Source organism: Scyliorhinus canicula, chromosome 17 (assembly GCF_902713615.1).
Source record: "Scyliorhinus canicula chromosome 17, sScyCan1.1, whole genome shotgun sequence".
NCBI classification, from domain to species: Eukaryota; Metazoa; Chordata; class Chondrichthyes; order Carcharhiniformes; family Scyliorhinidae; genus Scyliorhinus; species Scyliorhinus canicula.
The window spans coordinates 61,866,562-61,893,374 of NC_052162.1; the positions used below are offsets into that span (position 1 = coordinate 61,866,562).

At 44.5% G+C, this 26,813-nt stretch overlaps 2 protein-coding genes across 3 annotated transcripts in view; one reads left to right on the forward strand and one right to left on the reverse strand.

Annotated features, from left to right (window-relative positions):
- Positions 1-1,410: 1,410 nt before the first annotated feature.
- Positions 1,411-4,632, reverse strand: zgc:158291 (uncharacterized protein LOC572084 homolog). The gene is made up of 2 exons (XM_038776163.1): positions 4,421-4,632; positions 1,411-3,654 (listed from the first exon to the last, which is right to left on the reverse strand). Exons 1-2 carry the CDS (start codon positions 4,538-4,540, stop codon positions 2,731-2,733), a joined length of 1,044 nt encoding a protein of 347 aa, XP_038632091.1. The 5' UTR covers positions 4,541-4,632; the 3' UTR covers positions 1,411-2,730.
- Positions 4,633-4,800: 168 nt separating this feature from the next.
- LOC119952087 (chromatin assembly factor 1 subunit A-like) overlaps positions 4,801-26,813 on the forward strand; it is a 120,952-nt gene continuing 98,939 nt past the window's right edge. For both annotated transcript variants that reach the window (XM_038775636.1, XM_038775635.1), the window contains exon 1: positions 4,801-5,063. The gene's annotated coding sequence lies outside the window, so the exon portion shown is untranslated. The remainder of the gene's footprint in view (positions 5,064-26,813) is intronic.

The following is a 26,813-nucleotide window of genomic DNA, read 5'->3' on the forward strand; positions in this document are numbered from 1 at the left end:
AAGTTGAACCACGTGGACGATCCGGGTGAAATTCGCTGTCAATTAATTCATTTGCTTTTACTTTGATTTTCCTTTCACAAAATACCATCACTTCCAGCGAAGGATGCATTTTGAACTAAAAACGGTGCCAGTTCCATTTGGAGATTAGTTTTAGTCTGTTGCCTATCTGCCCACTCGACCTGATCGCCTGGACTGACTGCCCGTCCACTCGAATCCCCAGCTCCCATTCCTTTTCGCTTCTCCTTGTCGTTAGTGGCTGGTTTCATCATTTAGAAGTTTACCTTCACTTGTTTCAGATGATTGTTTCCAGACTTCTCACTTTTGAAGTCGTAACTAAGCTTCCCTTTTTTCCCCTGTATTAAATAATTAGCTTAAATTGGCAACGGATGGGTTGACCTGTCATCGGGTTGTCTCGTGTCCCTTCAACACAGGGCAGATTCTTGAGGCCGGTACAGTAAAGTTAAAGTGAGCGGGAGAGCTGGGTGACACCGCAGTACACCGCAGTACAGGTGCTGAAAAGATTGACCCATATCACCCTTTAATGTTACAGAGCGGTGCCGCACTCTGGGCTCATAACTCCAATATGCTGGCCGATTCATTACCTTAATAGATCAATAGTTACTTAGTTATTGCTCTGTGTCTTGATGGCGCTCAATGATACTCTATCTCAAACATTCTCCAAACTAGTACAGGCAACATTCTCGATCTTCAGGAACAATTGCGTTGATCCCTATGTGTAGCTGGATGATCATTGCGGTTAAGGGGATGTTCAGTGCTGGCTATTTCTAGTGCAATAATATATCTGTTCAGAGGAGGAATTTAGGATAAATATGGTGAGCAGTCCCCTACCACGCCCCAACTCGTCCAAAGGCTGACATTCTTATGGGGCGGACTTGAGTTTCATTCTCATTTGGTATCAATCTGACCAATACCCTGAGCGTCCCTGTTTTAAACCCCGCATGCCCACTCAGTGTCATGTATTTAACAGGAAAACAGCGCTCCGCCTGGAAAATTGATCTCGCTGCCAGTTTCCACCTGCCTTTTGCCAAAAATACGGTGACCCAGTCGGGTCAGAGTATGGGAAACACAGACAATCCCTGAGCGATGGGCTGGCTGATTGCGGGCTTCCTTATCTATTTTGTTTCCAAGAGTTTCTGTGGGAGGAAGAGCAGTGAGGGAACTCGAATCGAATACATCGACGGTCCACATTCCAACGTTTCAATAGTGTCACTTTCTAAGATGATTTAACTCCGGGAAAAAGTACAACATTGTCGTGGCCACCCATACTTTAATAGAACTTCAACCAGTAGATTTTCACGTGACTGCAATTTGTATTCTCAAAGCAAGTGTTTGGATTGGATTCCTTTAATAAATATATTTGACGCAAGGTTCAGTTCAAGACCCCAATCGTTCGTTTTGCAACGTGCTTAGTTTTATTGAAAACTCTGCAGAGTCACATCTGATTAAAAATCACATATACAATCAGTAAAGTAAAATAAATAACCACACTTTGAGATCGGAGCCAATCGTTGGGAAAGTCAGCAGCAGAGAGAAGGTATCGGTGTACGAACAGGCGTACCTGTTGACCTGTTCACAAAGTGCACACACTGAGCCACCTTGATAGGGGCGGCCAATGGAGGAGACAAAGACCTGGATGCAACTGCTGTGGGCACCGGCCTCAACACGCTTCACACACACACACATACACACACACACACACACACAGGGAAATTGGTCCTCGCGATAACTGATAAGACTAGAAAATGAATTTTGCACAACAAATAACTGAAAGCATTGCCAGTTCGTGAACTGCGTTTAAAACTCACATTGTCTCTGGCCTCTCATTTCTAACTTTCCACATGTAATATTTCCCCATTGTTTACACACTAGTCTATTGTACCACGACATATTTTAAAGTAATTTTGATTGTCAATGCATTGTGAATCTCTTCCAGATTTAAAAAAAACAAAATTAAACTAATGATTGAGACAAATGGAGGGAAAATGAAAGTGCCGTGAAATCCCCCCCAGGGCGGATGAGGTAGGAAACCATTCGTAAACAGTTATTGCAAAACATTTTAAACTTATTTATTATTAATTTCATTTTTTTTTTGCTATTCATATCGTGATGGCGACATTCACTAAACTGAAATGATGTATAAACCATGCAGAGACAGACCTGTGGACTATACAAGAGGTACAATAGGATTAATATGACCCGTTCTTACATAGCTAATTGTTTTTGTGTCATTTTTCTAAATGAAATTGACAGGGGTGGAAGTGCCACCGCCTGGCCCCAGCACCGTGTCCATTTCAGCTGTAGTTAGACAACCCCGGATCAATGAATTCGATCAACTCGCACAAATAAATGATAGACGCAGAGAGTTCATTCACAGACTATGTACAGCCTATTACAATAGAAAAGCAAACATGATATTTTTTCACAAGAATGTGATTAAACATTATTCAAGTCTCGTTGAGATTATTTGTTACAATATGATTGCCAGATAAGTCAGCGAAGTCTCATCTAAACCAAGACAACAAAGCTTGCTTCTCTCAAACCCGTACAAAATATACACAATTAAAACTCCATTATTCAGACAGATCCTGCCGGCGTGATTCTCCCGTCCATTTGCTTCGCTTTGTCGGGCAAAACTTCACCAAGAAAACAAAAGTTATTATATCCTGGTCCGCATCGTCTCAATAGGACAGAACAGTGCACAGAACATCTTTAATGTGTGGCTGAAAACTTCATCCGTTTTTGTTTCTGTCTCTGATTGCAAAACCACACTCTGACCACATTCTTTTTCAGGTCCAATTTCTCTGCGATTGCCGCGATCTTCTCCGAGGAAGGGCGAGGCTGAACGGCGAAATAGGCCTCCAAGGATCGTTTCTCCGGCGCTGCGATGGAGGTGCGTTTGCGCTTCCTGTCCCCTCCATTGAAAAGCTCGGGTTTGGTCATTTTCTCCCGCTGCGCCCTCTCGGCTTCATCCAGCCAGGCCTCCAGGATGGGCTTGAGAGCAATCATGTTATTGTGGGAGAGGGTCAAGGACTCAAACCTGCAGATGGTGCTTTGACTTAAACAGCCCACGCCCGGGATCTTCAGGTTGGCCAAGGCCGACCCAACGTCGGCCTGTGTCACTCCAAGTTTGATCCTTCTCTGCTTGAACCTCTCTGCAAAGGACTCGAGCTCCCTGGGGTCTGCTTCCCCCTCATTCCCACCCAAGCCGATATGGGCTGACAGGGCGTGCGAATGGGAAATGTTCATAGGTTGATGGTGATGAGGGTGATGCGACATGTGGTTCATGCCAGGCATGTGGGCATGGGGATGTGACGGCGTGGCGCCCACTTCAGGTCCGGCCATCCCACTAAGGGACAGGCCAGAGTTCAGGTGCTCCAGGAGATCTCCTTCCAGGCTTTGGGCTGTCTGGTGATGGTGGTGGTGGTGGTGGTGATGGGGGTGGGAGGTGAGGACTGACGGGTGGGGGAGATGTACAGAAGAGGAGGTCGGGGTGCAGGACACGCTGGTCATGGTGTGGTAGGTGACATCTGGTTTGAAGGGGTGGTTTTTTTGCGATACCATATCCACAGCCGCCAGGGCTTCGGCTCGGGACAGTAACGTTTCATCAAATCCGGTAAAAATATTGCCTTGCAACTGCAAAGGAAAAACACAGCGTGTTACTGTCAGCATCCCGATCAACAGAGAGAGAGAAGAGCGCGGGACGAATCTTGTTGCAACCGGCCAGTCACTGGGACGCTTCGCTGGTAGCCTGATTGTTTTAATAAACATTATCCTTTCTGTCTCTACATAATCATCGTTGCGCTCTTGACAGTCTGCAGGCAATGGATTTCTGCAATCCAACGAGAGCAGCAACATTTCATCAGTTATGTAAATAAAACAGAATTGTTTTGGTAGGGTCCTGGCGCTGACACTCAGTGTCCAAATGAGGACATTTCTAATTCGTACAATCATGTTTTATTCAACTTGCAAAGCGGTGCAAGCAATGGAAGATTTTATAGACATTACAAAGGCCAGTACGCGTCCAGTGAACCCAACACAGGGTGGAACAGAGTATGCATATGGCACGGATTCAAAACACGTTTCTTGACAAATAACCACACCAGACACCTTCGATGTCTCTATGTGATACAATTTCATTACACATCCTGCCACAACAATATTTATATACCAAAGTCACAAACAGCCCAGCTGGAGTCCTCAAACCGCCCCCTCACATATTATTTAAATAATGAAGTTAAACAAAAACTTCAAATGCCCACGCAATTTGACAGAGCTCCAGGATTGAATTGTAATCAATTGAAATAACTCGTTCAACATTCGGCTATTTTGAGTAGTTTGCCTTGTAGGCGGTGAGTGAAGGATGGCTGAGTGCTGTGCAAGCTTTGTACTCGGTACTTACCGGAGGTGTGGGCAGACACGCTCTCCTGATGGCCTCGGTGCTCGAGTGCAGGGTGGTGTATTTGGGTTCGTGCAGGATGGGGTGCATGCCGAACGGCTGCTTGCTGTTCATGGACATCATGTTTGCATGTGGGTCATGTGCAGGTGAGCGCTGAACTGGCGCTGTCCCTATACCACTCCATCCGCATCTCACTGAGTTATACCCGCGCAGCCTGCAGGACACACCGCCCCTCGGCCCCGATCATTGGTACAGAACGGCCCGACCTGCAGGCGGTCCGCTGGATCCGCCCATCCACTCTCACCATTGGCTCAGGCTGCTTCAAACCGCTCCTTCCAGCGATTTCCAGATGAAATTGGATGGATGTCAGTTCTGACACAAGAAATACGACATGAACCTGCTTGCTGACTTTTGGGGGAATTTGTGGCAAATACTTCTCACTTATTTCAAACCCTCCATGTACACGTGCTTGTGTGGTGAACATTGATTCAGCATTTTCCAAACTACCATTTAACAGCGAGGCTTTAAAACAAACACATAATGGGACCCTCGTTTTCTGTTAAATAAAATGTCTCGATTCCGATAAAGCTCCTATAACGGGGAGAGAGACAGGCACTTGTCAGAGTCCTGACATCCGAGCATTGAGGTAAGATCATCAATTCGCATCCTCCCAATTTGAAAGACAGCTTCATGAGAGCGCTGTTCAGGACCGGCTCAGTTCGGTGGAGCTATTTAGGCTATTAATCGGATTTTTGTTTCAAATGGACAGAGATTGAGTTACATACTGTACTGATTGGGTCTCTGTCAAATAGAGAGATAGGGTTAGAATACTAATCGGGATTTTGGCAATTTAACAACATGCACTTATATAGTCCCCTAAAGTCCAAGGACACTTCCCAATGGAAGGAGACAGGGAGAGGGGTGCCACGCAGTGAGTGCAGAGACTAAGAGGACAACCAAACGCCTGGATGAAAAGATGGGTTGGGGAAGGAGAAAAGTGGGATACCAGAATGGTTAGAGAGGAAATGCCTGAATGTCTGCGAGTGATTGCCACTGTGATTGAAGGCTCTGTTGCCAACGGTAGCGAGAAGTGAGGAAATGCGCACCACAGTCAAACTCTAAAGAAATGGAGGGTACAGGTGAACATAAGGCTGGAACAGGTAATAAGTTGGAGTGGAGCAAAACAGTGGAGAGATTGGAAAAGGCACATGAAGAGTATATGTTAGTCAGGGAAATAAACAGTGGGACAAAACACACGACAATTTGGGAGTAGTTGCTCTGTGAACAAGTTGGATTTTGTGAAGGGCGGAGAATGGGATTCACAAGGGAGGAATTGGAATAATCTGAAACATCTGATTGTGGCAAAAACAACAGGACGGCGGTAGGCAATGTTGTGCAGGTAAGAATAGGCAATCTCAGTGGTGGGTAGGGAGCTCGGGATCAAAGTTTAACATGATCTGTTTCAGCCTCAACAATTGGCAGTGTGGGGGGCGGAGGGGTGTGTGTGTGTGGTGAGTCCAGCAACAAGTGAAAAGAGTTCATGAGGCAACGGGGGACACTACTTAATAGTATCTATCGAAAATTGCTGTTTTGGTGGATTTTCTGGTTATCAGAAAGAAGGATGTTAACTGTAGGCAACAGATGGTTGTGCCGCCCATTTTTGTTATCCACTGTTTGAAGCATGAAGCACTTAAATCAAATGTGCTAAGGCCCGTGTGCCAAAAAAGCTGATGTTTCGAATTGGATCAATATTTTGGTAAGGGAACCAATAGTACAGTGGGACTGTAGCAAAGTCAGAGTCTTAGGAGTTATTGCAGTTCTCAAAAATAGCAAACAAGTAATGTTCCATAATTTCTGTCTGAACGATACATACTAATGGTATTTATGAAATTATGTAAATAACGATTTAAACCCACAGTTATCATTGGGGCATGTTTGCACGCTTTTGTGCTCGTTGATTCATTTGCAAATGTCAAAGTTTTTTAATATCTTTCAATCTGTCACAAATTTATGACACTTCCACCATGCATCAGAAGATTGTAAATTCAAATCCAGGACTTGAAGACAAAATGGACACAAATATTTTAGTGCAGTATTGAAGGATTGCTGGTTTGCTAAAGGTTCCATTGGACTAGATGTAAAATCCAACCTGCTTGTTTTGGTGATTCCGTTGGGTGTTAGCAATCCTATGGTTCTATAGAAAAAGGAATGAATCTGGTATCTTGGCTAATGTTCCCAAAATCAATGCAAGCAAAGCAAATCAACTGTTCTTGTAGCACATTGCTTTTGGTAGGACACTGGTGTGTTTAAGACATAGCTGCTGTGTTCACTTACATAATAATAGTTATTTGTACTTTGAAATAATTCATTTTGATGAGGTGCTTTTGGATATTGCTGAGAAATGTGATCAGGTACTATATAAATGGAAGCTGTTTCTTTCTTTAATTGTGGCAGTATGTTTTCCAGAATGCTTTTTCCATGGACTCCCTAAAGCTCTGCAATACCCAATCTATTTTTAAATGCGTGAATCAATAATTATTTCATCTCTCTGTTAAAGCACTTAGAGCTAAAAGAAAACAACAGAACTATTTAACTGGTTCCCAGCAAGATGTAAATTATAACATCAAAACAGTAATTAATCATTTCCACATTTAATGTGGATGAAATAAGTACAGATTGTGACCTATTTGATTCTACAGTGACATATAATGGAATTATACTTCTGCAGCACACCCATGTTTGGTTATACTACCGAAAGTTTAAGATAACATGTTGATCTTTAAGCGTGGTCGAAGGCACATAGTGAGAGGTGACGCTTTTGCTATTTTCATCTGTGAGCGAAAGCAATAAGTACAAATATTCATGTTGAAATATACTTAATATAGAACTGCAATGTGGCACAATTGTAATAAGGAAGTCTGGCAGACCAGAGATCCTGGTCACATTGTGCCCAGAGGAAGACCTTTATTGATTGTCTTATAAGTTGATCAAGTAACTGTTGCCATAATAACTCACCAGAAAATCTAGGATTACCTCACCATCACATTTTTGTAATTTTGACACTTTGACCAAATATCTGATTTCTGATTTTAAGAAACATGTAGATGTGGATAGTATTGAAGTCCCAATACTCTGTTGCCTAGAATGATGTGATAAAGGTTCTCTCTTGCATTTGTTCTCATTTAAGTTTTGATCCACCTGTGGACCAACAAGTGAAAGCCAAAGCTTCAATGATTTGTGTGTCCTTGATGCAGTAATATAGAGACCATTAATTTGCATTTAGTCTCTGCTGTACTTGATCTGCAAGTGCTTGATGTGTTAATGTGGAGGGAGCTTAATTTGGTATTTAAATCATGTTGTACCCTATCTGAAAACACTTAAGCGACCAGTGTGTAGAGGATTTTGAAATTGTGTTCACATTGCTCCTCATGTACAAAATGAAGAAGTGTATGGGTAATTTTACTTTGATTCTAAGTAATGCTTTATGACACAGCAGTACTCAATGAGTATGAAACATTTAAATTTGAATCTTAGCATCTTCTCATAGAATTTTTTTTTAATAGTGCCAAAAATTAAAACTCATAAGAACAGAAAAGGTAACAGTTGGGAGAATGCTTGGTTTATTTTGGGTTACTGACTTTGTCAGTTCATTTTTGGTAAACAATCAATTTCTTTAGCGGTCACCACTTTGGCAAAAAACATTCAAAACGATTGCTAATTGTAGCTAATGGCAATGGATGAAAAGAAGTATCATTTTCACAATCACTTTGCATTCACAACACAAAACTGTAAAAAATATGGGAATTTCAAAATCTGTGAAAGGATATGAGCTTCCTTTGTTACCTTTGAGAAGGTAATAGTGAGCGTTCTTATTGAGTTGCTTTTTGCCACGTGGTGAAGCTGCTCCTACAATGCTGTTAGGTTCGGAAGTGACTGAATTTTAACCCAGCACTGATAAAGTAACAATGAAGCTACTGTGGACTAACAGTCACTAATTTTACAGAAAGCCAATCTCAGAAATGTGACCTCTAGTCAGCGAACATACTTCCAATCATGAAAGGAAATTTCTACTAATTCCTGCATTAGGAGTAGATCAACAAGACGTATCAGGATGCTATGGTTACATAACAGCCAAAGAGATGACAGTGGTCTGAATTTCAAATACTACTTGGAATACTTGAAGTGTAGTCAGAAAGTGTACAGTTGCATAATGCCAACACTACATACCATTGCCATAATGAATTGCCACAAGAATTGTGCACTTAACCAGGGAAAACCATAGCTACATCCATATTGCACTTGTGTCCAAATGTACTGTTAATTGCATATCAACTGGAGGTAATTGATTCAGGTGATGCATGTTAATTAGGACTTAACTGTGCTCATATATATATATATATATACATCTATATATATAGATATATATTTAGGAGCACACTGTAATTTTGGTTGTTGGTTGGAGATGCACAGTGTGTGATGAATGTCTTGCATGTGCAAAAGGACTGGGCTCCTGCTGGACCCACCAATGCCCGTCTATCCAAATGTTAAAGCCTTTCTCATAAACCACACATGGACTGGATGTCTGTAGTTATTATATCATACCGGACCATCAATATCCCCGTATCAATACCACACTCTTTCCGTAAGTATATCCACACCAGAATTATGAATGGTTTACAAGGGGAAAATATATGTTTACTCTCTCTGTGGGCCACACATTTACTGTTGCTTTTTAATTACTTTATTCCAACTGTTTCTCTAGTTGCTCCAATATATTCTCATGTACAGGAGGGCAGACATTTCCCTTCACCAGAAATAAAGTTATTTTCTGCTTTACCTATTTTTAACTCCCAATTAACATTCTATATATCTAATTTATTGACATCCATTTCTTAATCTCCACACATAAATACACAATACACATATGCCTACCCTCTTTATTAGTCAATTCTTCCCATATTCTGTAAGGATTAATTTAAAGTATACTATCTCATACTTATACCTGCACATATAATTTTTCGAACACCTATATACCATACTTTACTTATATCCATGATGGCACTGGTAACTTTATGTGGGCGCTTTATTTGTGCCCATTTAAAATTGCCTTTGGTGTTGTGAGTAACTTCTGTGTATTGCTGTAAAATGATGGGGAAAAGAGTTGGTTCAGTGAAAGATGGATTCTGATTTTTACTTTAGAGGATGCCTATCAATGATGCTATTCTTTAAAGTCTGTCATCCCTGAACTAGCAGTTCATAGGTATACTGTTGGAGTGTCTATAGATTTAGATCAGTGGTATGAATCAATGCTGACAATTTCAAAATGTTATGGCTGTGTCTTTGTAAACATTGCTCATCAATCACTATAAACTAACAGGATGAAACATAGTATGCAAGGCGAGTATATTGGAAAAAACAGTACCAATCTTTAACATAGCCAAAGCCTCACAGTTAAGAACAGTGGGAGGGTGGGAGAAACCTAATATAACTCTGAAGAGCAAGATAGCAATTGAAACTAAGCTGACACTGACTGGGAATGGCAAGAAATCCAACACAGCAATAACGATACAGACTAAGAATAACAAGAAAGACAAGAAGCTAATGCTGGCATTGATAGAGAACAATGTTAATGGACACTTTTCTAAGCTTTAAGGGACATGCTGAGGGTTTGTTCATGACCTGACTGACAGTCAGCATTTATTATGTTGGGGGACATGTCGTATGCACATCAGTATTCAAATATGGTTCAGCAGACGCTGCTGTGAAAATGTAGTGTCAACGGCCATGACAAATGGAGTTGTGAAAAGTGCATTCGAACAAGAAAGGTGGCTTCAGGCGACACAGAAAGTGTAAAAGGGCTGGGCAGCCTATAGTCCTGTCACTTGAAATATTGAAGTAGGTCTGGAAGAACAAGAGTTAAAGACATCCATTAAAAGGATGAGTAATAGATTAGTGAAAATGCTAGTGTTTTCTTATTCCTGGCAATTTGAAAGCTTCTCTGATTGCCAGCTGCATTTGCAGAAAAGTAAACCATTCTTTATTAGTCAATTCTTCCCATATTCTGTAAGGATTAGTTTAAAACAGCTGTGTTTCATCCACTACTGAGCTGGTTCCAGTAAAACTTCACATCTGATTTCACATTAAACTACCACTGTATCTTTCTGAATAGCAAGCACGTTCAGGCAAGTAGACCCTAGGTTTGCAATGTATTTTCCTCAGTAACAGCTTTCATAGAGCAATGAGAGGCTGGTGCTTTCTGTCTGTGTTGTCAGAACAGACAGACTTGTGTCCAATTTCATGAGTCTTTAGGTACATTGACAGATGACTGATTGTCTAAAAATACAGTACATTGAGTGTGCCACGACAAATCTTTATGGGAGTATTATATTTCCCGTAGACAAAGTGCTCACACTGTCATGCGGCGAGCTTTTGTTTTAGACTCTGATGTCATTGGACAAATCTAATTCTCTGAAGGACCTTGAATTAGGCACCAATCAGATTGTACCTCTTTGCATATCACTGAAATAATAATGAGTTTCATAAAGCTTTAATGAGTTCCTGTACAGGAGGGCTGTGTTATTTTACTAACTGATAGGGTGGCTCACTTCGATACAAAGAAGCATATTTTTATACAGTACAATTTCACATTTTTATTCTGATTCTTATTATAAAATGGGATAAATAAATTTATAAAATGGATATTCAAATCATTTTATGGCATACCATGACACTTTCTACATTCAAACTTACTTTCCAGTCACTCCTCCTCATCCACAGATAAGGTACCAGATTGAAGACACAAATATTATATTAATATTGTAGATCTAGAGAGCATGGATAGGTCATTCTGATAGACTCTATCTTAGTCTTTGTCTCGAGCAGTGATAATATAGTGCTGAGATTAGCGTTGAATGACTGACTTCTGCTCAGCACTTTCACAATCCTTTAAAATGTAGAATCTGAATGCCACGTCTATGTTTTGAACCTGCTGAGCTACACATTGTCTGCATATTATTTTTAGTGTCCAGTGTTGCTCGAATCTTCATGCATGAATCCGCATGCCTTTCAGAACGCAAAGCTTGCATTGGTAAGTCTAGGTGCACCCTGTAAGCACAATTCTCAATGTTTCAATGTATATAATCTGCTTACCCAGGTGATTTCTGCAGTCTGTGAGAGTTCACAATCTTTAGTTGAGTAGACTCATAGAATCCCTGAAGTGCAGAAGGAGGCCATTGGGCCCATCAAGTCTGCATCGACGCTCTGAAAGTGCACGCTGCCTAGGTCCATACCCCTGGCCTATTCTCATAACACCACCTAACCTTTGGACACTAAGGAGCAATTTAGCATGGCCAATCCACCTAACCTGCACATCTTTGGAATGTGGGAGAAAACCGGAGTACACGGGGGAAAGCCACACAGACATGGGGGGAATGTACAAACTTCACACAGTCACCCAAGGTCAGAATCGAATCCAGGTGCCTGGCACTGTGAGGCAGCAGTGCTAACAACTGTGCCACCATGCCATCTCAGCTTGTTTTATTTTCTGTGTAAATATTCTAACTGGTTGTGAAAGTTGGCCTATACGTGCAGTAAATACACATAGATTAAGGATTTTGTTTGTATATGTCAACTTCATTCCATTCCTCAGTAAGCACTTTACTTGTATAATCTGCATACACAAAAGCACATATGTTTGTCTTTCCAGTGCATTTGGATATATATGAATTGGTTGCAATGTCTGCTTGACCAATTTGTATAATGTCAATGTATACAGGTGTCATGTGGAATCTGAGGAACAGTGAACACATTTTTATGCTTATATGTTCTCTTTCGTTCTGCATAGCTTTATGTTGGATGAACAGTATGCATATTCAGATACCATGAGCCCAACATTTACAGGGCCACACATTTGGAGTTGGGGAAGGTGGGCACGGAGGTAAGTATGGTATATACCATTTAAATTTGTTTCCAGGTTCCCCTCTGACAATTAGCCTCAGTGCCCTGGTTGGCGACATGGGACAGACATGACATCCAGGATCAGATGGATGGAGTGGTGGAATAGGTAGCTTAATTTCTGGGGTGGGGGGAGGGGGGGGGGTCAAGGAAGGGGAAGAAAGTGGTGGTCACAGGGTTTAGAGCATGGCTGGGTTGGGGAGAAGATGGTTGTGGTGGGGAAGAGAGCACACAGTGGGAATTTAGAGAGTATGATCTTCTTGGTCCACAAGCAATATTTCAAAGGACATTTATTTTATGGATCCAGCCCTTCTCACCTCTGCACTTTCCAAATCCAGGGAAAACTTGCTGATGTGAGTTAAAAACGGAAAGCATGTTAAAATAATACCTTCTCTGTTTCAACACACATTTCCTCCGTTGACAAAAATCACCATTGTCTTATTAATTGCTTTTGGAGTCTTGCTGTGCATGCTGGCTGCAACAATGACAAGCATAACAGTCAGACAGTATAGAGAAAGGTGATTTGGATCATTGTGTCTGTGTCAGCCCTTTGAAAGAACTAGCCAATCAATCCACTCTCTCCTCTTGTAGTCCTGAAAATTCTCTTTTTTCCTAATTCCTTTTCAAAAGTTGTTGTTGAACCTGCTTCCACCATGCTCACAACGCCTTGCTGTTTAAATCTTTTCCTCATTTCCCACCAAGACTTTTTGGCAGATCATCTTAAATCTGAGTTCTCTGGTTATTGCTTCTTTCCTACTTTTCCATCAAAATGTGTCATAATTTTTAGCATCACCTCTATTAAACTCTTAACCTTCCCTGCTCTAAGAGAGCAATCCCAGATTCTCTAGTTTCTCCACACACACCACTAACTTGTCAAATCACTATGTGAAGCATCTTTGAATTATATCAATAATTTTCTTTCCTTCTTGCTCCTACACTGAAATACATTCCCATCTTTTGGTTTGGTCTCTCGTGAGATGTTGCGATATTCTGATTACGATTCTCCCCAATCATAGCAATATTTAAATCATTGGCACCAACCCACTTACATGCCACATGTTTGATACATGTGGGCATTGGCACTTGGCACTGCACCATAAACAATAATCTGAAAAATGTAACTAATCAAATTGTGCTTTCTACAATTGTGTAAGGGAGCTCAAAAACGTAACGTGAAAGTTCTTCAGTGCTCAGTTTTTTCATAGTGTGATATCCTCATCATTCTCATATTTCCATATGGTGATTATTTCTCTGTGAGATTCTTCATCCTCTATCAAGCTTGCAGTTCATCTCAGTAATACAATCATTAGTTTCATTGTTATAGCTGTTCACTTGAGCAGTTATTTTGGAAAGCAGGCAAATAACCAAGTGGATAACCAAGAGATGGCTGCAGGTGGTTTCAAAGCTTTAAGGATTTCCTGTTACCTTTGGAGTTCATGCCAGCCGCTCATAAACATGTGGGCTTCTCAAGAACTCATCATCACATAACCTATGATCATTGCATGTGCTGCAGAGAAGAATAATGACATATTCTTAACATACAACCATAGATGATTATAACATCAAAGAATGCCTTTCAATCCATCATCAGGTCTATGCATGTTCTATCCAAGAGCAATCCAAAATGATATGCTGTGACCATCTCCTCCTCATGGCCTAGTATATTTTTAAAGATGCAAAGATTCTGTCTCAACCAATCATTATGGCAAAGTATTTCATATTTCAACAAAGTACAACCTAAAGATATTTGCCTAACCCTTCCTTTCATTCACTTAATAATACATTTCGTAAACCCTCATCACCGGCTGCCCCCCCGAACAGAGAAAATTGTTTTGTCTTACATGAAACCTTTCCATAAACTTAAAAATCTCCACTTTGTTTTCATACCTTTATTCACTCCAATGGAAATTATGGTAGAATCTCAACTCTCTCTGCATTATTATAGTTTCCCAACTTTGAGAGCAACCTGGTGAATCTACATTATGCACTCTGAATATTTTAATGTCCTTTCTATAATGGGGTATCCAGAGCAGAAACCAAGGGCTGGATTTTCCACTGTAGGGATTCTCCGTTTCACGGCCAGCCTGGGGATTTCCCGATGGCGTGGGGCTGCCCACAATGGGAAATCCCATTGGCCGGCTGGCGAGATGGAGAATCCTGCCGCTGGCAGGTCGTGTCGCACCAGAAAACTGGTGCAGCGGGAGGGAGAATCCCACCTCCAGAATTGACTAGAATGATACCAGGGATGAGGGATTTCAATTATCTGGAGAGATTAGAGAAACTGCAAATCTTCTTCCTCGAGCAAAGTAGAATAAAAGGTGATTTAATAGAAGTGTTCAAAATCATGAGGGGCTCTGATGAATAAAGAAAAGCTGTTCCCAGTGGCAGGATGGAGTAACCAGAGGACACAGATTTAGGATAATTGTCAAAAGAACTACAGGTGAGATGAGAAGAATTTTGTTCACTTAGCGAGCTGCTGTGATCTGGAATGGACTGCCTGAAAGGATGGTGGAAGCAGATTCAATAGTAATGTTCTGAAGAGAATTAGATATTTATTTGAAAAGCCACTAAGTGGACAGCTTTGGTACTGACATGATCGGCAGAATGTGCTGTCAGACTCTGTAATTTTATAACTTCATGCATTATGTTCTAGCGAATGTTTTATACAAATGATCTATTACTTCTCTTCCCTTGTACTCTACACCCCATTTATAAAATCCCACTGTTGGCTTTCTTAATGGACTTATGCATTCACGTTTGCACTGTGGGAATCTATTTGAATTCCAAGGTCTATCCATTCATCTTCATCCTTCAGTCTTTCAACTAAGTGTACACTTTCATCCCTCACTTTTCCTCCCAAAATGTATGATGTTCTCACAAATATCCACATTAAATTGGATTTTACACTTACCTGCACATTCCATAAACCAGTTTATATATTCCCTAAATCCTCCTCTTTGTTTTTGAACCTTCAACTTACGCATCAGAAAAAAATTGGGTTGTTCAATCTATGCTCAAGCCTAAACTTTTGATATATTATAACATATAATGACCATCATCAAGAAGGAATACTCAAACCATCTCCCCTTTTCAGGTTACCAGTCGCTGAATCTGCTATCTTCAAGAACCTGGGGGGTGGGTGGAGGAAACTTGGTAACCGTGATTACAGCAGCAGTTCAGAGGCTGTGAATTATGCAATGAGTAACTCACCTCCTGATTCCCCAAATCTCTTCCATCACCTAGAAAGCACAGTTCAGGAGTGCGATAAAATACTCTTCACTTTTTTGGATGAGTACAGCTTCAACAATACTAAAGGAGATTGACACCATCCAGGACAAAGCAGCATGCTGGATTTGCACCCTATTTACCACCTTCAACATTCCCTAACTCAACCACCGGCACGCCTTGGCTGCAATGTATACCATCTCAAGCTGCCGTGCAGCAATTTGCCAAAGTTTAATTGACAGCATCTTCCAAATCTGTGACCTGTCCACTGAGAAGGACAAATGCAGCAGGCAGAGGGAACACAATCACCTGCAAATCCTCCTCCAAGAGATATAGAATCATGACTTGGAAATATATCGCCGTTCCTTCATTGTCACTGGGTCAAAATCCTAGAACTTCCTACATAACCTACATTACATGGACTGCAGTGCTTTAAGAAGGTGGCTTGGAACCCCACTCTCAATGGGCTATTACGGAGAGGCAACGTCCAATTCCCATGATAGAAAATTGTAAAAATCTTGGGAGGAGAAGTGGATTTAACTCTGACCTGAGGAGTAAATCACTTCCAACCCTCCAATAATCTGAGCAATGCCCATTTTATTAGTTCTTTGCCCTCGTTGCTCATCAACTAAAATTCTATACATGTTGCCTAAACCTTATGCCTGAATTCTTCTAAAATATTGGAAATAGTATGAACAATTATTATACTGAATTCAGTGTCATATTTGTAATATGAAAACATCAATCTTATAGGCCAATTATATAACACATATTGCATTAATCATTTCAGCTCCACATTGACACAATCTGTGCAATGTAATCCAGGTACAAATTCATCTGAATCTAATTTAAGGCACATTTACATTATAGAATTGCAAAAGATCACAGATCCTTGATTCTCTTGCTGTTGGCTACTCTTGCAGGAACCCACTTTTTCATTGGTCTGCCACTGAATTCACCATCTACACCTCTTGTTAACATCTAATGAAGAAGAATGGAAAGACATTCCATTGATAGACATCTATTGATACCAATAGATTGGCATGGTGCCGCTGCTCAGAAATTGTATTTCTGATGTTAGAAACTTGTAGTTGAGCAGTGTTAGATGATGAATGGAGTTGTTTACATGCTGATCTAGTTTTGTATTAGTTGCAATAAGACTGCAGTTTTTGCTAACTTTAGAAGCCTACTGACATTTGATATCAGTAAATCCCATTGTTCCTGGTTAAACCAATATGGATTCAGCCATAAATTCATATCTCATTGCTCTCCTCCATTTTAAGCAGATACGCAAGGTACTTGCAGCACGAGAATCTGATCATCTGTGAGAGAGATCTATAGGATTCACAAGGCGCAGCCTAAGTTATTTGGGTTCAACCGCATCAAGCTATCGATCCAAACCTGGCACCTCTTCAAGGCTTCCAGACAAAGTAACACTAAAGGCACACATCGAAAGGAGCATCTGACTTGGGAAGGACTTTAATGAAAAGAATAGAGGGACACTGGCCTGGCCCAGTGGAGTTGTCCACAAGGACAAAATATGAATTATGAGTGCAACAACCACTGATAAAAATGGCCTATTTAAGGTAAACTTGCATTAGATTACAATCTGTTATCATGACCAGTGATATAAATAGTGCCTGATGTGTTGGGCAGGCTGGGTCAACGTGGACTGCACTTAATGCAGTGTAGCGAGAAACAGACTTCTAACACTGGATAAGATGCAACACGATTTTATTTAACATCTTAACTAATATACATGTTCAACTGTGGGTTGACACTATACTGACTTCACTGGAGACCCAGTACTAGTCTGACCAGACTTACTAGCTACCGCGTGGTGTTTGCACTGGCTAGCTCACAAACTCTGACTGTCTCAGAGGCTGGATCCCGAGTGAGCGGGAAACCTAGTGCCCTCTGGCTTCATAGTGGTGGTGTCCTGTCTGGTGATTGGCTGCTCTGTTCTGTGTGCTTACTGGTCATCCTGTGTGTTAATCACTGCCTGTCTGCATTCCATTATATACATTGATGTATATTATGATATCTCCCCCCTTTTTTCAGATAATAAATATTAAGGTGCGTGTGCGTGTGGATATGTATATGTGCCTGACTATATACAGAATGTGTTAAAATGAACTTATATACTTAGGAAGGTGTCGCTAGTGCAGATGTAGGGCAGATGAAACGATAAAACGATATTTACAGAGGTCAAAATGATGAGGTAACAAGATGTACAAAAGTTCAGTTTATAAATGTAGTCTTTGTGGCGGGCGACAAATTCTTGTTGATCGCCGCAAGGGTGGATCAGGGGCCGCCTGCACTTGGATAGGCGGGACCGCTGCCAATGGGGTGGTCGCAGGGGCCGGCAGGATTGCTGGTAGATCGGTGGCCTCATGGTAGGGCACGTCCGGAGGAAGCATTGTGGGTGGTGGGGCATTTCGGTCAGGTGGCGGGCGTGGAACTCTGCGCAGCGCCCGTCTGTTGTGCCGTAGCAAGGAACCATCAGCCATGCGGACAAGGAACGATCTCGGGGCCACTTGCTTGACCACCACAGCTGTGGCTGACCAGCCTCCATCAGGCAACTGTACACAAACACGATCAGTTGGGACCAGCTCGGGTAGATCCGTGGTATGAGCATCATATGTGGAATTGTGTTGGGCCCGAGACTGCTGCATTTTTTGTACGACCGTGAGGTGGTCAAGGTCTGGAACATGGATGGCTGGAACCGTGGTCCTCAGAGTGCGATTCACGAGCATCTGCATTGGAGACAACTCAGTGAACAGCGGCGTTGCCCTTTATGCCAGCAGTACCAGGTTGAAGTCGGAGCCTGTGTCTGCAGCCTTGCATAGCAACCTCTTAACAATATGGACCCCTTTTTCGGCCTTCCCGTTTGACTGCGGGTTGTGGGGGCTGGAGGTTACGTGATGGAAGTTTTATGACCATGCATAATCAGACCATTCCTGGCTGTAAAAACAGGGACCGTTGTCACTTATCACCATGAACGGTATCCCATGCCTGGCGAACGTTTCTTTGCAGGCTTTGATCACTGCCTTCGACGTGAGGTCAGACAGTTTCACCACTTCTGGGTAACTGGAGAAGTAGTCACGCCCCTTGGCATGGAAAAGGTCGACACCGACTTTGGACCATGGGGAGGTCACTATCTCATGTTGCTGCAGAGTTTCTTTGGATTGAGCTGGCTGAAATTTCTGACATGTAGGGCAGTTGAGGACCATGTTGGCAATGTCCTGGCTGATGCCCGGCCAATAGACTGCCTCCCGATCTCTGCGTCGGCATGTCTCAATCCCCAGGTGACCCTCATGGAGTTGGCCGAGCACCATAGCTCGCATGCTCTGAGGAATCACGATCCTGTCGAGCTTCATGAGGATGCCGTCCACCACCGTCAGGTCGTCCTTGACGTTGTAGAACTGGGGGTATTGTCCCTTCTGCCAGCCATTGGCAAGGTGCTGCATCACGCACTGTAGCAGAGGATCCTTGGCTCTTTCCTCACGAATTTGGATCACCCTCTCATCAGAGGCCGGAAGGTTGGTGGCACACATTTGCACCTGCACGTCAATGTGGCAGATAAAGTTAGTTTGTTCACACATTGTGTTAATGGACCTGGAAAGGGCATCTGCAACAATGAGCTCTTTGCCTGGCGTGTAGACAAGTTCAAAGTCATAGCGACGTAGCTTAAGAAGTGTCGCTGTAACTGAGGTGTCATGTCATTTAAATCCTTCTGGATTATGTGACCTGTGGTCCGTCTCTGCCGCGAATTTTGGCAGGCCATAGACATAGTCGTGAAACTTGTCTATTCCCGTTATGAGACCCAGATATTCCTTCTCAATCTGAGCGTACTGTTGCTTAGTGGGCGTCATGGCTCTGGAGTCCAGGGGTCATCCCGTGGAGGAGCACCGCCCCAATGCCGTCCTGGCTTGCGTCAGTGGATATCTTGGTCTCCTTGGTTGGGTCGAAGAACGCCAGAACCGGGGCTGTGGTGAGCTTCGCCCTCAGCTCACGCCATTCCTTTTCATGCGTGGGCAGCCACTGGAATTCCGTCAACTTTTTGTCGAGATGGCGGAGGGCTGTGGTGTGGGACGCCATATTGGGATTGAATTTCCCAAGGATGTTGACCATCCCAAGAAAGCGGAGGACTGCCTTCATGGCGTTGATCGCTGAAACCTTGTCAGCATCTGGCCGCACGCCTTGCTGCGAGATGTGGTCATCAAGGAATTTGATGTCTGATTGACCGAACGAGCACTTGGCCCTGTTGAGCTGGAGACCATGCTCATGGATTCTCTGGAATACCTGCTTGAGGTGAGCGATGTGTTCTTGGGGAGTTGTGGACCAGATGATGACATCATCAACATACACTTGCACCCCCTCGATACCCTCCATCATCTGTTCCAGGATGCGATGAAATACTTCTGAGGCAGAGATGATGCCAAAGGGCATCCGGTTGTAGCAGTAGCAACCGAATGGGGTGTTGAATGTGCACAGCTTGCGACTGGATGCGTCCAGCTGTATTTGCCAGAATCCCTTGGAGGCATCCAGCTTAGTAAAGAATTTGGCATGAGCCATCTCACTGGTCAACTCTTCATGTTTTGGTATTGGGTAATGCTCCCGCATGATGTTGCGGTTTAGATCCTTGGGGTCGAAGCAGATCCGAAGCTCCCCTGACGGCTTCTTGACGCAGACCATGGAGCTGACCCAGTCTGTGGGTTCTGTGACCTTTGATACGATGCCCTGGTCCTGGAGGTCCCATAATTGCTGCTTGAGGCGGACCTTGAGGGGTGCAGGCACCCGATGTGGTGCACGAATTACAGGGGTGGTGTTCGGTTTGAGCAGGATTTTGTATCGGTATGGGGGTGTGCTCATTACGTCGAACACGCTATGGTACTGCGTGATGATGTCATCAATATCAGCCTGGAAGTTTTCATCAGGTGAGGCCATCGCCTGTGACGATGACATGGATTTGGACTCGCTGAAGCAGGTTCAGGAGCTTGAAGGCCCGAGCACCAAGCAGGGATGCTCTGTCAGGTCCGACAATCTCAAACTCCAGCGTTGCTTTAATTGACTTATTGGACACACCGAGTTGGTACGAGCCACTGGCAGCTATGGCATTGCCATTGTAGTCAAGGAGCTGGCAGGCCGGTGGAAGAATACTTGGTCTGACGCGGATGGTGTTGAGATCGGATTTCGAGATGAGGTTCGCCAATGCGCCGGTGTCCAGTTTGAACCGGATGTGAGCCTTGTTGACTGTGAGGACAGCACACCACTCGTCATCAGGATCCACGCTGAGGATCGAGAGGTGCTTCACTATCTTGGAGAAAGGCAGTGCATGCTTTGTAATGATGCCCACCCGGAATGGGGATTTGAGGCACTCAGCATCAGGATCTGTTGGGCTGTCGGGGGTCAGAGTCTGGCACGGCCTGCTGTATTGAACGGACACTTCTGCGCCGTGGCTGGGATCGCTGGCTGCTGGGCAGTGGAGCAGATCTGCAAAGGGCTGCGTAGTGGCCAAGCTTGCCACACTGTAGACATCGTCGTGCTTTTGCTCTCGTTCACCTCGATGTCACAGTGGCTGTCGAACTTCAGCAGGACTGTTTTAAATTTCGTCTTATCTTCGCCTTCAGCGAATGTAAGGGAGTTGTAGATGTTTGATGGTGTGGTCCCCGGCTGTGGAGAGGAATAGTGCGATCTTCCTGGTGTCCGATGCGGCCTCGAGGTCGGTGGCTTTGATGTATAGGAGGAACGTTTGTTTAAAGATCTTCCAATTTGCACTGAGGTTGCCGGCGATGCGGAGCTGCGGAGGAGGGCGGGAATTTTCCATGTCACCGGTTGGCTGCTTGCTGGTCAACGCTGATTCACTCAAGGTAGGTCCGTCAAATTGCAGTATCACTCACTGGTACCGTGATGTGTTAGGCAGGCTGGGACGACGTGGACTGCACTTGATGCAGTGTAGCGAGAGACAGACTTCTAACACTGGATAAGATGTAACACAATTTTATTTAATGTCTTAACTAATATACATGTTCAACTGTGGGTTGACACTATACTGACTTGACTGGAGACCCAGTACTAGCTTGACCAGACTTACTAGCTACCGCATGGTGTTTGCACTGGCTATGCTCACGAACTTTGACTGTCTCAGTGGCTGGGTCCAGAGAGGCGGGAAACCTAGTGCCCTCTGGCTTTATAGTGGTTGTGTCCTGTCTGGTGATTGGCTGCTGTATTATGTGTGCTTACTGGTCATCCTGTGTGTCAATCACTGCCTGTCTGCACTCCATTATATATATAGATGTATATTATGACAGTGCCTTGCTGTCATGACCAGCTATGTGAGGCGTTTGAGGATAATGAAGGGTCATATCGGCCTTTTAAAGATTTCTCAGGCCAGATTTTGTGGACTCAAGTTGATTTGGATCAGCTATTTCTGCTGATAGTAATACTGGATTGCGATACTAAATAATAAGGGGAGGAATTTTACCAAAAAGATAACTAAGTCACTTTGGGTGTAAAAATTGGCATGATCTTCCCACACTTTGTGTGTGATTTAACTAAATGGGAATAAAGTCTCATAGTGTGCACGTTTAGCCAGATGTTTCCCAGCACTTGCAGTGTTGAGAAACACAATGCTATCGAACGGCACTCGGGTAAGATAGGGGGCCTCAGTGGGGAACGTGGCCGAGGCTGCCCTTAGCCCCTGAGGCTGCCCTTAGCTCCTTTTTCTGCATTGAGGAGCTCCGCTCGCCAGAACCCCTTAATGTAGCAAGAGATCGGAACACGATTTAAAAATGGTATTGCTTCCCGATCTCTGAAGCCCCCAATGTGACTGCCAACAGACCCCCAAACCCAACTCACTATGAGGAGGTCCCTGAGACCCCCATACCCTCCAACAACACCCACGCAGGGCACCACCAGCCTGATCACCGCTGCTCCAACCTGGTATCCTGCCAGTGCCTGCCAGCTGGCAGTGCTATATGGGCACATTGGAAGTGACCCCCACGAGTGCTGTTCAAACTGGCCCCCGTACTAGTACCAAACAGTGCTCGTCCAAGGTCCCCGAGGTGAAGGGGATAGATGCCAATGCTTCGGGTGCCTCGGGAAACTGCATATTAAAGTGAGACTAGCTGTTTCACTCTAATATGCAGACTTGCCAAAAAACAAAAAAATGATCCAATACGCCACAGCATGGCCGGTCGATCAAGCCCCCTGTAATCTTTTTACAGGGCTGTGTGTTTTGCACCAGCACTAAGAGAGGTGGGGCCTAAACAGGCCAGTAGGCCTGGCTTGGATCTCAAAGTCAACTGATAAGACCCCTTCCTTTCCCTTCCCCCCAACAGTGAACGGGGGACCCCCACAAACAAGGCGAGCCTCCCAGGGGCAAGCCCAACCTCCCTTTCCCATCCTCACCAGCATCAGACCCCCCTGCATAATATCTGGTATCAGCCACCCCCTCATCCAAGTCAGAAACAATTCACTACTGGGTCACCAAAGCCACCCCCTCTTCAGCCCCCCTTTAGGTCCCATCACTTGGCAGTGTCAACTTGACATTGAGCCCTGGTAGTGCCACCCTGGAACATGGCAATGACAACCTGCCTGTCTGGCAGTACCAACCTGACAGTCCCAACAGGGCACTGCCACTTTGGCACTGCCAGTTTGACACTGTCAGGGTGCCAGGGGGCAATGCCAGGGCACAGCCCTAGCATGTGCCTGACCACCTAGGTGCTACTATTGTCTCCGGGTCCACCAGCATGGTCATCATGCCCGGTCTCCAATTGTGGAGAGCAGTAGTGATTCAGTGTTAAGCCGACTCTGTGTATTTAACTCCATGTAAATGGTTGGTAATCAGGTCCATGCCTGGTGTGAACCTAAATACATCTACTGGGAGAGCCCGGGAACATTGCAAACTATTTCCCCCCTGGTGTAAATTTCAGGGCTCTGCTGGGGCGGGATTCTCCGTTAGCCGATGCCAAAGTCGGGGTATGCAATTGGGCATCGACTAGCTTCTGACGCCAAAATCGTGGCAGGCACTGGTTTGAGACCAAATCACAATGCTCCATTACCTCGAAAACGGTGTCAATGCCATGCACACTGCGTGTACTTTAAACATCGTTTGCATGTCATTAGTGGGCCCACTCGCGATCCTCTGCCTCCGATAGGCCGGGTTCCCGAAGGCGCGGTCCACATGTGCTGTCGGAAATCGTGAACCTGGTGGGTTGGCTGCTGAGAGAGAGAGAGGGCGCACAGATAGTGTCCAACACCGTCATACTTTGCTGACAGTCGTGCTGCTGGCTGGGGAGGCATCTGCCAAGGCTGGCGGGCGTAGTGGTGGGTGGCCAGGAGGTGGGCTGTGGGGTCGGGGTGGACTGGTATGCAACAGCTTTACCAAAGCCGGCAAGGCAGCTATGCAGCTGCGCATGCTGCTGACAGCCCACTTTAAACCTGGTGCCCTGGGTCGTATAGGTGACCCTCTCCGGGGCACCACCCATGGGTGCCCTCTGGCCCCAGCCAACCAATCAGCTGTATGCGGGCTCCAGTACAACCTGTCCCATCTTTTCGGCTTCGATATGTGTGTGTGTGGTGAGTGTACCTTTATGTGTGGCTGCAGCTTGTCAGCCCTGTGTGTGTCCATCACTGATCTGGTGAATCCCACACCGTTTATCATGGGATTCGATGGTGTTCCACGCGGTGCCGGTGGGAGCCCCACACCGATAGTGGAATCGATGCAGGTGCGTCACCAATTTTCCTGTTGTAGAACTCCACGGATTCTCCGTTGGCGTCAACACTTAGTCGCAGAAACGGAAAATCCAGCCGGGGTTTGCGCCAGGTGCAACATGGCCTGTGCATTGCCCCCAAGATTGGCACCATAATTGAACATCGAGCCGATGATTTGAAAATGAATCAGGCTGCTGACCCTGATGGCATTCATTTGAAAATGTTCAGTGAAATTGAGGCTGTGTTTCCTGCAAATCAATTGTTCGTATATTTGACAGCTCACTGCAGCCTGGGATTGTTCCCACTGAATAGAAAGAGGTCCACCTGGTCAATATTGAAGAAGGGTAACAAGTCAAACTTGGAAATTACAGACTCATTAATTCAGCTTTGATTATAAGAAAATTGCTGGAAGGGATCATTAGTCACTGAATGATCACTTTAACTGAGAAGATATTATTAGAGAATCTCAAACACTGGAAAAGAAGAGGTGAATTCTCCGCTTCTCCAGCCAGATGTTCCATGGTGGCGTGCCATCGCCTGCAGAAGGATTCTCCATTCCCGCAGCCAACCAATGGGATTTCCCTTCCAGGGGCTGGATTCTCTGCCGTCGGGATGCTCCATTTAGCCGGCAGCATTCCGACGGCGTGGGGCTGCCCCACAATGAGAAACCACGTTGACCAGCCAGTGTAACGGAGCATCCCGCCGGCAGGGAGAAACAGAAATGTGGCGCGGCGGGGCAGAGAATCTAGCCCGTGGCCTCCCCATGTTGCCGGGAAGGCCACGGGTGGAGTGCGCTGCCAGCGGAATGGAGAATCCCCCTGGAGAAGAATTCACCCCACTGTCTCAGCAACCTGGACAATTTTGTTGAGACTTTGTGGCCGAGATCTTCTGTTCGCGGCCACCCTAAGGCCAAAAATTCCCATTTGTGTTCAACAGTACTTTAAATAGTCTGCCAAATTGTCCATCCCGCCTGCTATGAGTTCTGCAGTGGGTGGGATTGGTGGATGGGATTTTCCTGTGGCGCTCGGCCCCAAGACCAGAAATTCCCTCCCGAATTCAACGGACCTTTAAATGGTTCACCAAATTTTCCTTCCCACCCGCCAATTCCTGCAAAGGGGGGGGGGGGGGGGGGGGGGGGGGGGGGGAGGGAGGCAAGTTCAGAAAATTTACAGTGTATCTTGACTTTAAAATACCTTTGACAAGATGCTGGGCATAAAGGCTAGAATCATAGAATTACAGAATTTAGAGTGCAGAAGGAGACCATTCGGCCCATTGCTTCTGCCCCGGTCATTGGAAAGAGCACCCTACGTCTCCACCCTATCCCCTTAGCCCAGTAATCCCACTTGACCGTTTGGAAACTAAGGGGCAATTGATCATGGCCAATCCACCTAACCTGCACATCTTTGGACTGTGGAGGGAAACCGGAGCACCCGGAGGAGACCCACGCAGACACGGGAGGAAAGTGCAAACTCCACACAGTCACCCAAGGCCGGAATTGAACCTGGGACCCTGGGGCTGTGAGGCAAAACCTGCAGCTGGGCCAATATGGAAAAACAGGCAAGAGTTTGTCCGGGATTTGAACCGTGAACCTCTTGCAAACTCTCCTTTATAACACAAAAGCGAGAATCATACCCCTAGACCAACGAACCACCGGCTACTATATAAAGCTATGCCCTATGGGACTGGACGTAATTAATGGCAGTAGTCACCAATGGAATGCCTTAGGTCTGTTACCCATCACAACCGTTATCAATGATCTGGATGAAGACATTGTGTGAACTGCCCATAATCTCACAGATGAGGCAAAAGATATAGTAAACATAAAACAAAAATTATAATTGCTTCACTGTGTAAGACTATGGTCAGGCTCCATCTAAAATATTGCACCCTAGTTGATCTGTGTGTCATGTAGAAACTCTGAAAACATTTGAGAGGAGGGTCCTCAATTAACTAAGAGAGTTGGAGCATTTTACTTATAAAAAAAGTGTAGATACATGGACCGAATTAATTGACTATTTGTGTCAACCAAGCTAGAAAGATGCAAAGAACATGAGTGTAATATTTATAAGCAGAGAACAAGGTTAGATGCCAGAATACACTTTTAGCAGAGAGTTACCAACCCCTGGAATATGTTGACAACATGTCCCATGAGTGTGGAAAGATAGCAAGGGGCCCGTTCAAGAGTGGCCAAGATATCTAAATATAAAAGATCAGTGAATAAATGGAGGTTGTACCACTCAGGAGCTAATTTGGTTGCTTTCAAGGGTTAGTACCGATTTCTGAGTTTCCCCCAAATTGGCTCTTGTTTTTTTCTTCTCTAGTCTTAAGCCTCTCCCTGGAGATTGTGTGTTTTGGGCAGAGGGAGGGTGACAGTGTGCAGAGTTATTGCATGCCAGAAGACAGGCTTCAGGGAACAGCTGGTCCTAACCTGTCCTTTTTCATCTTGCTGTGTTCCAGCACTCTCCGTGCAATATAAGGTGGATGATTCACAGAATGAACG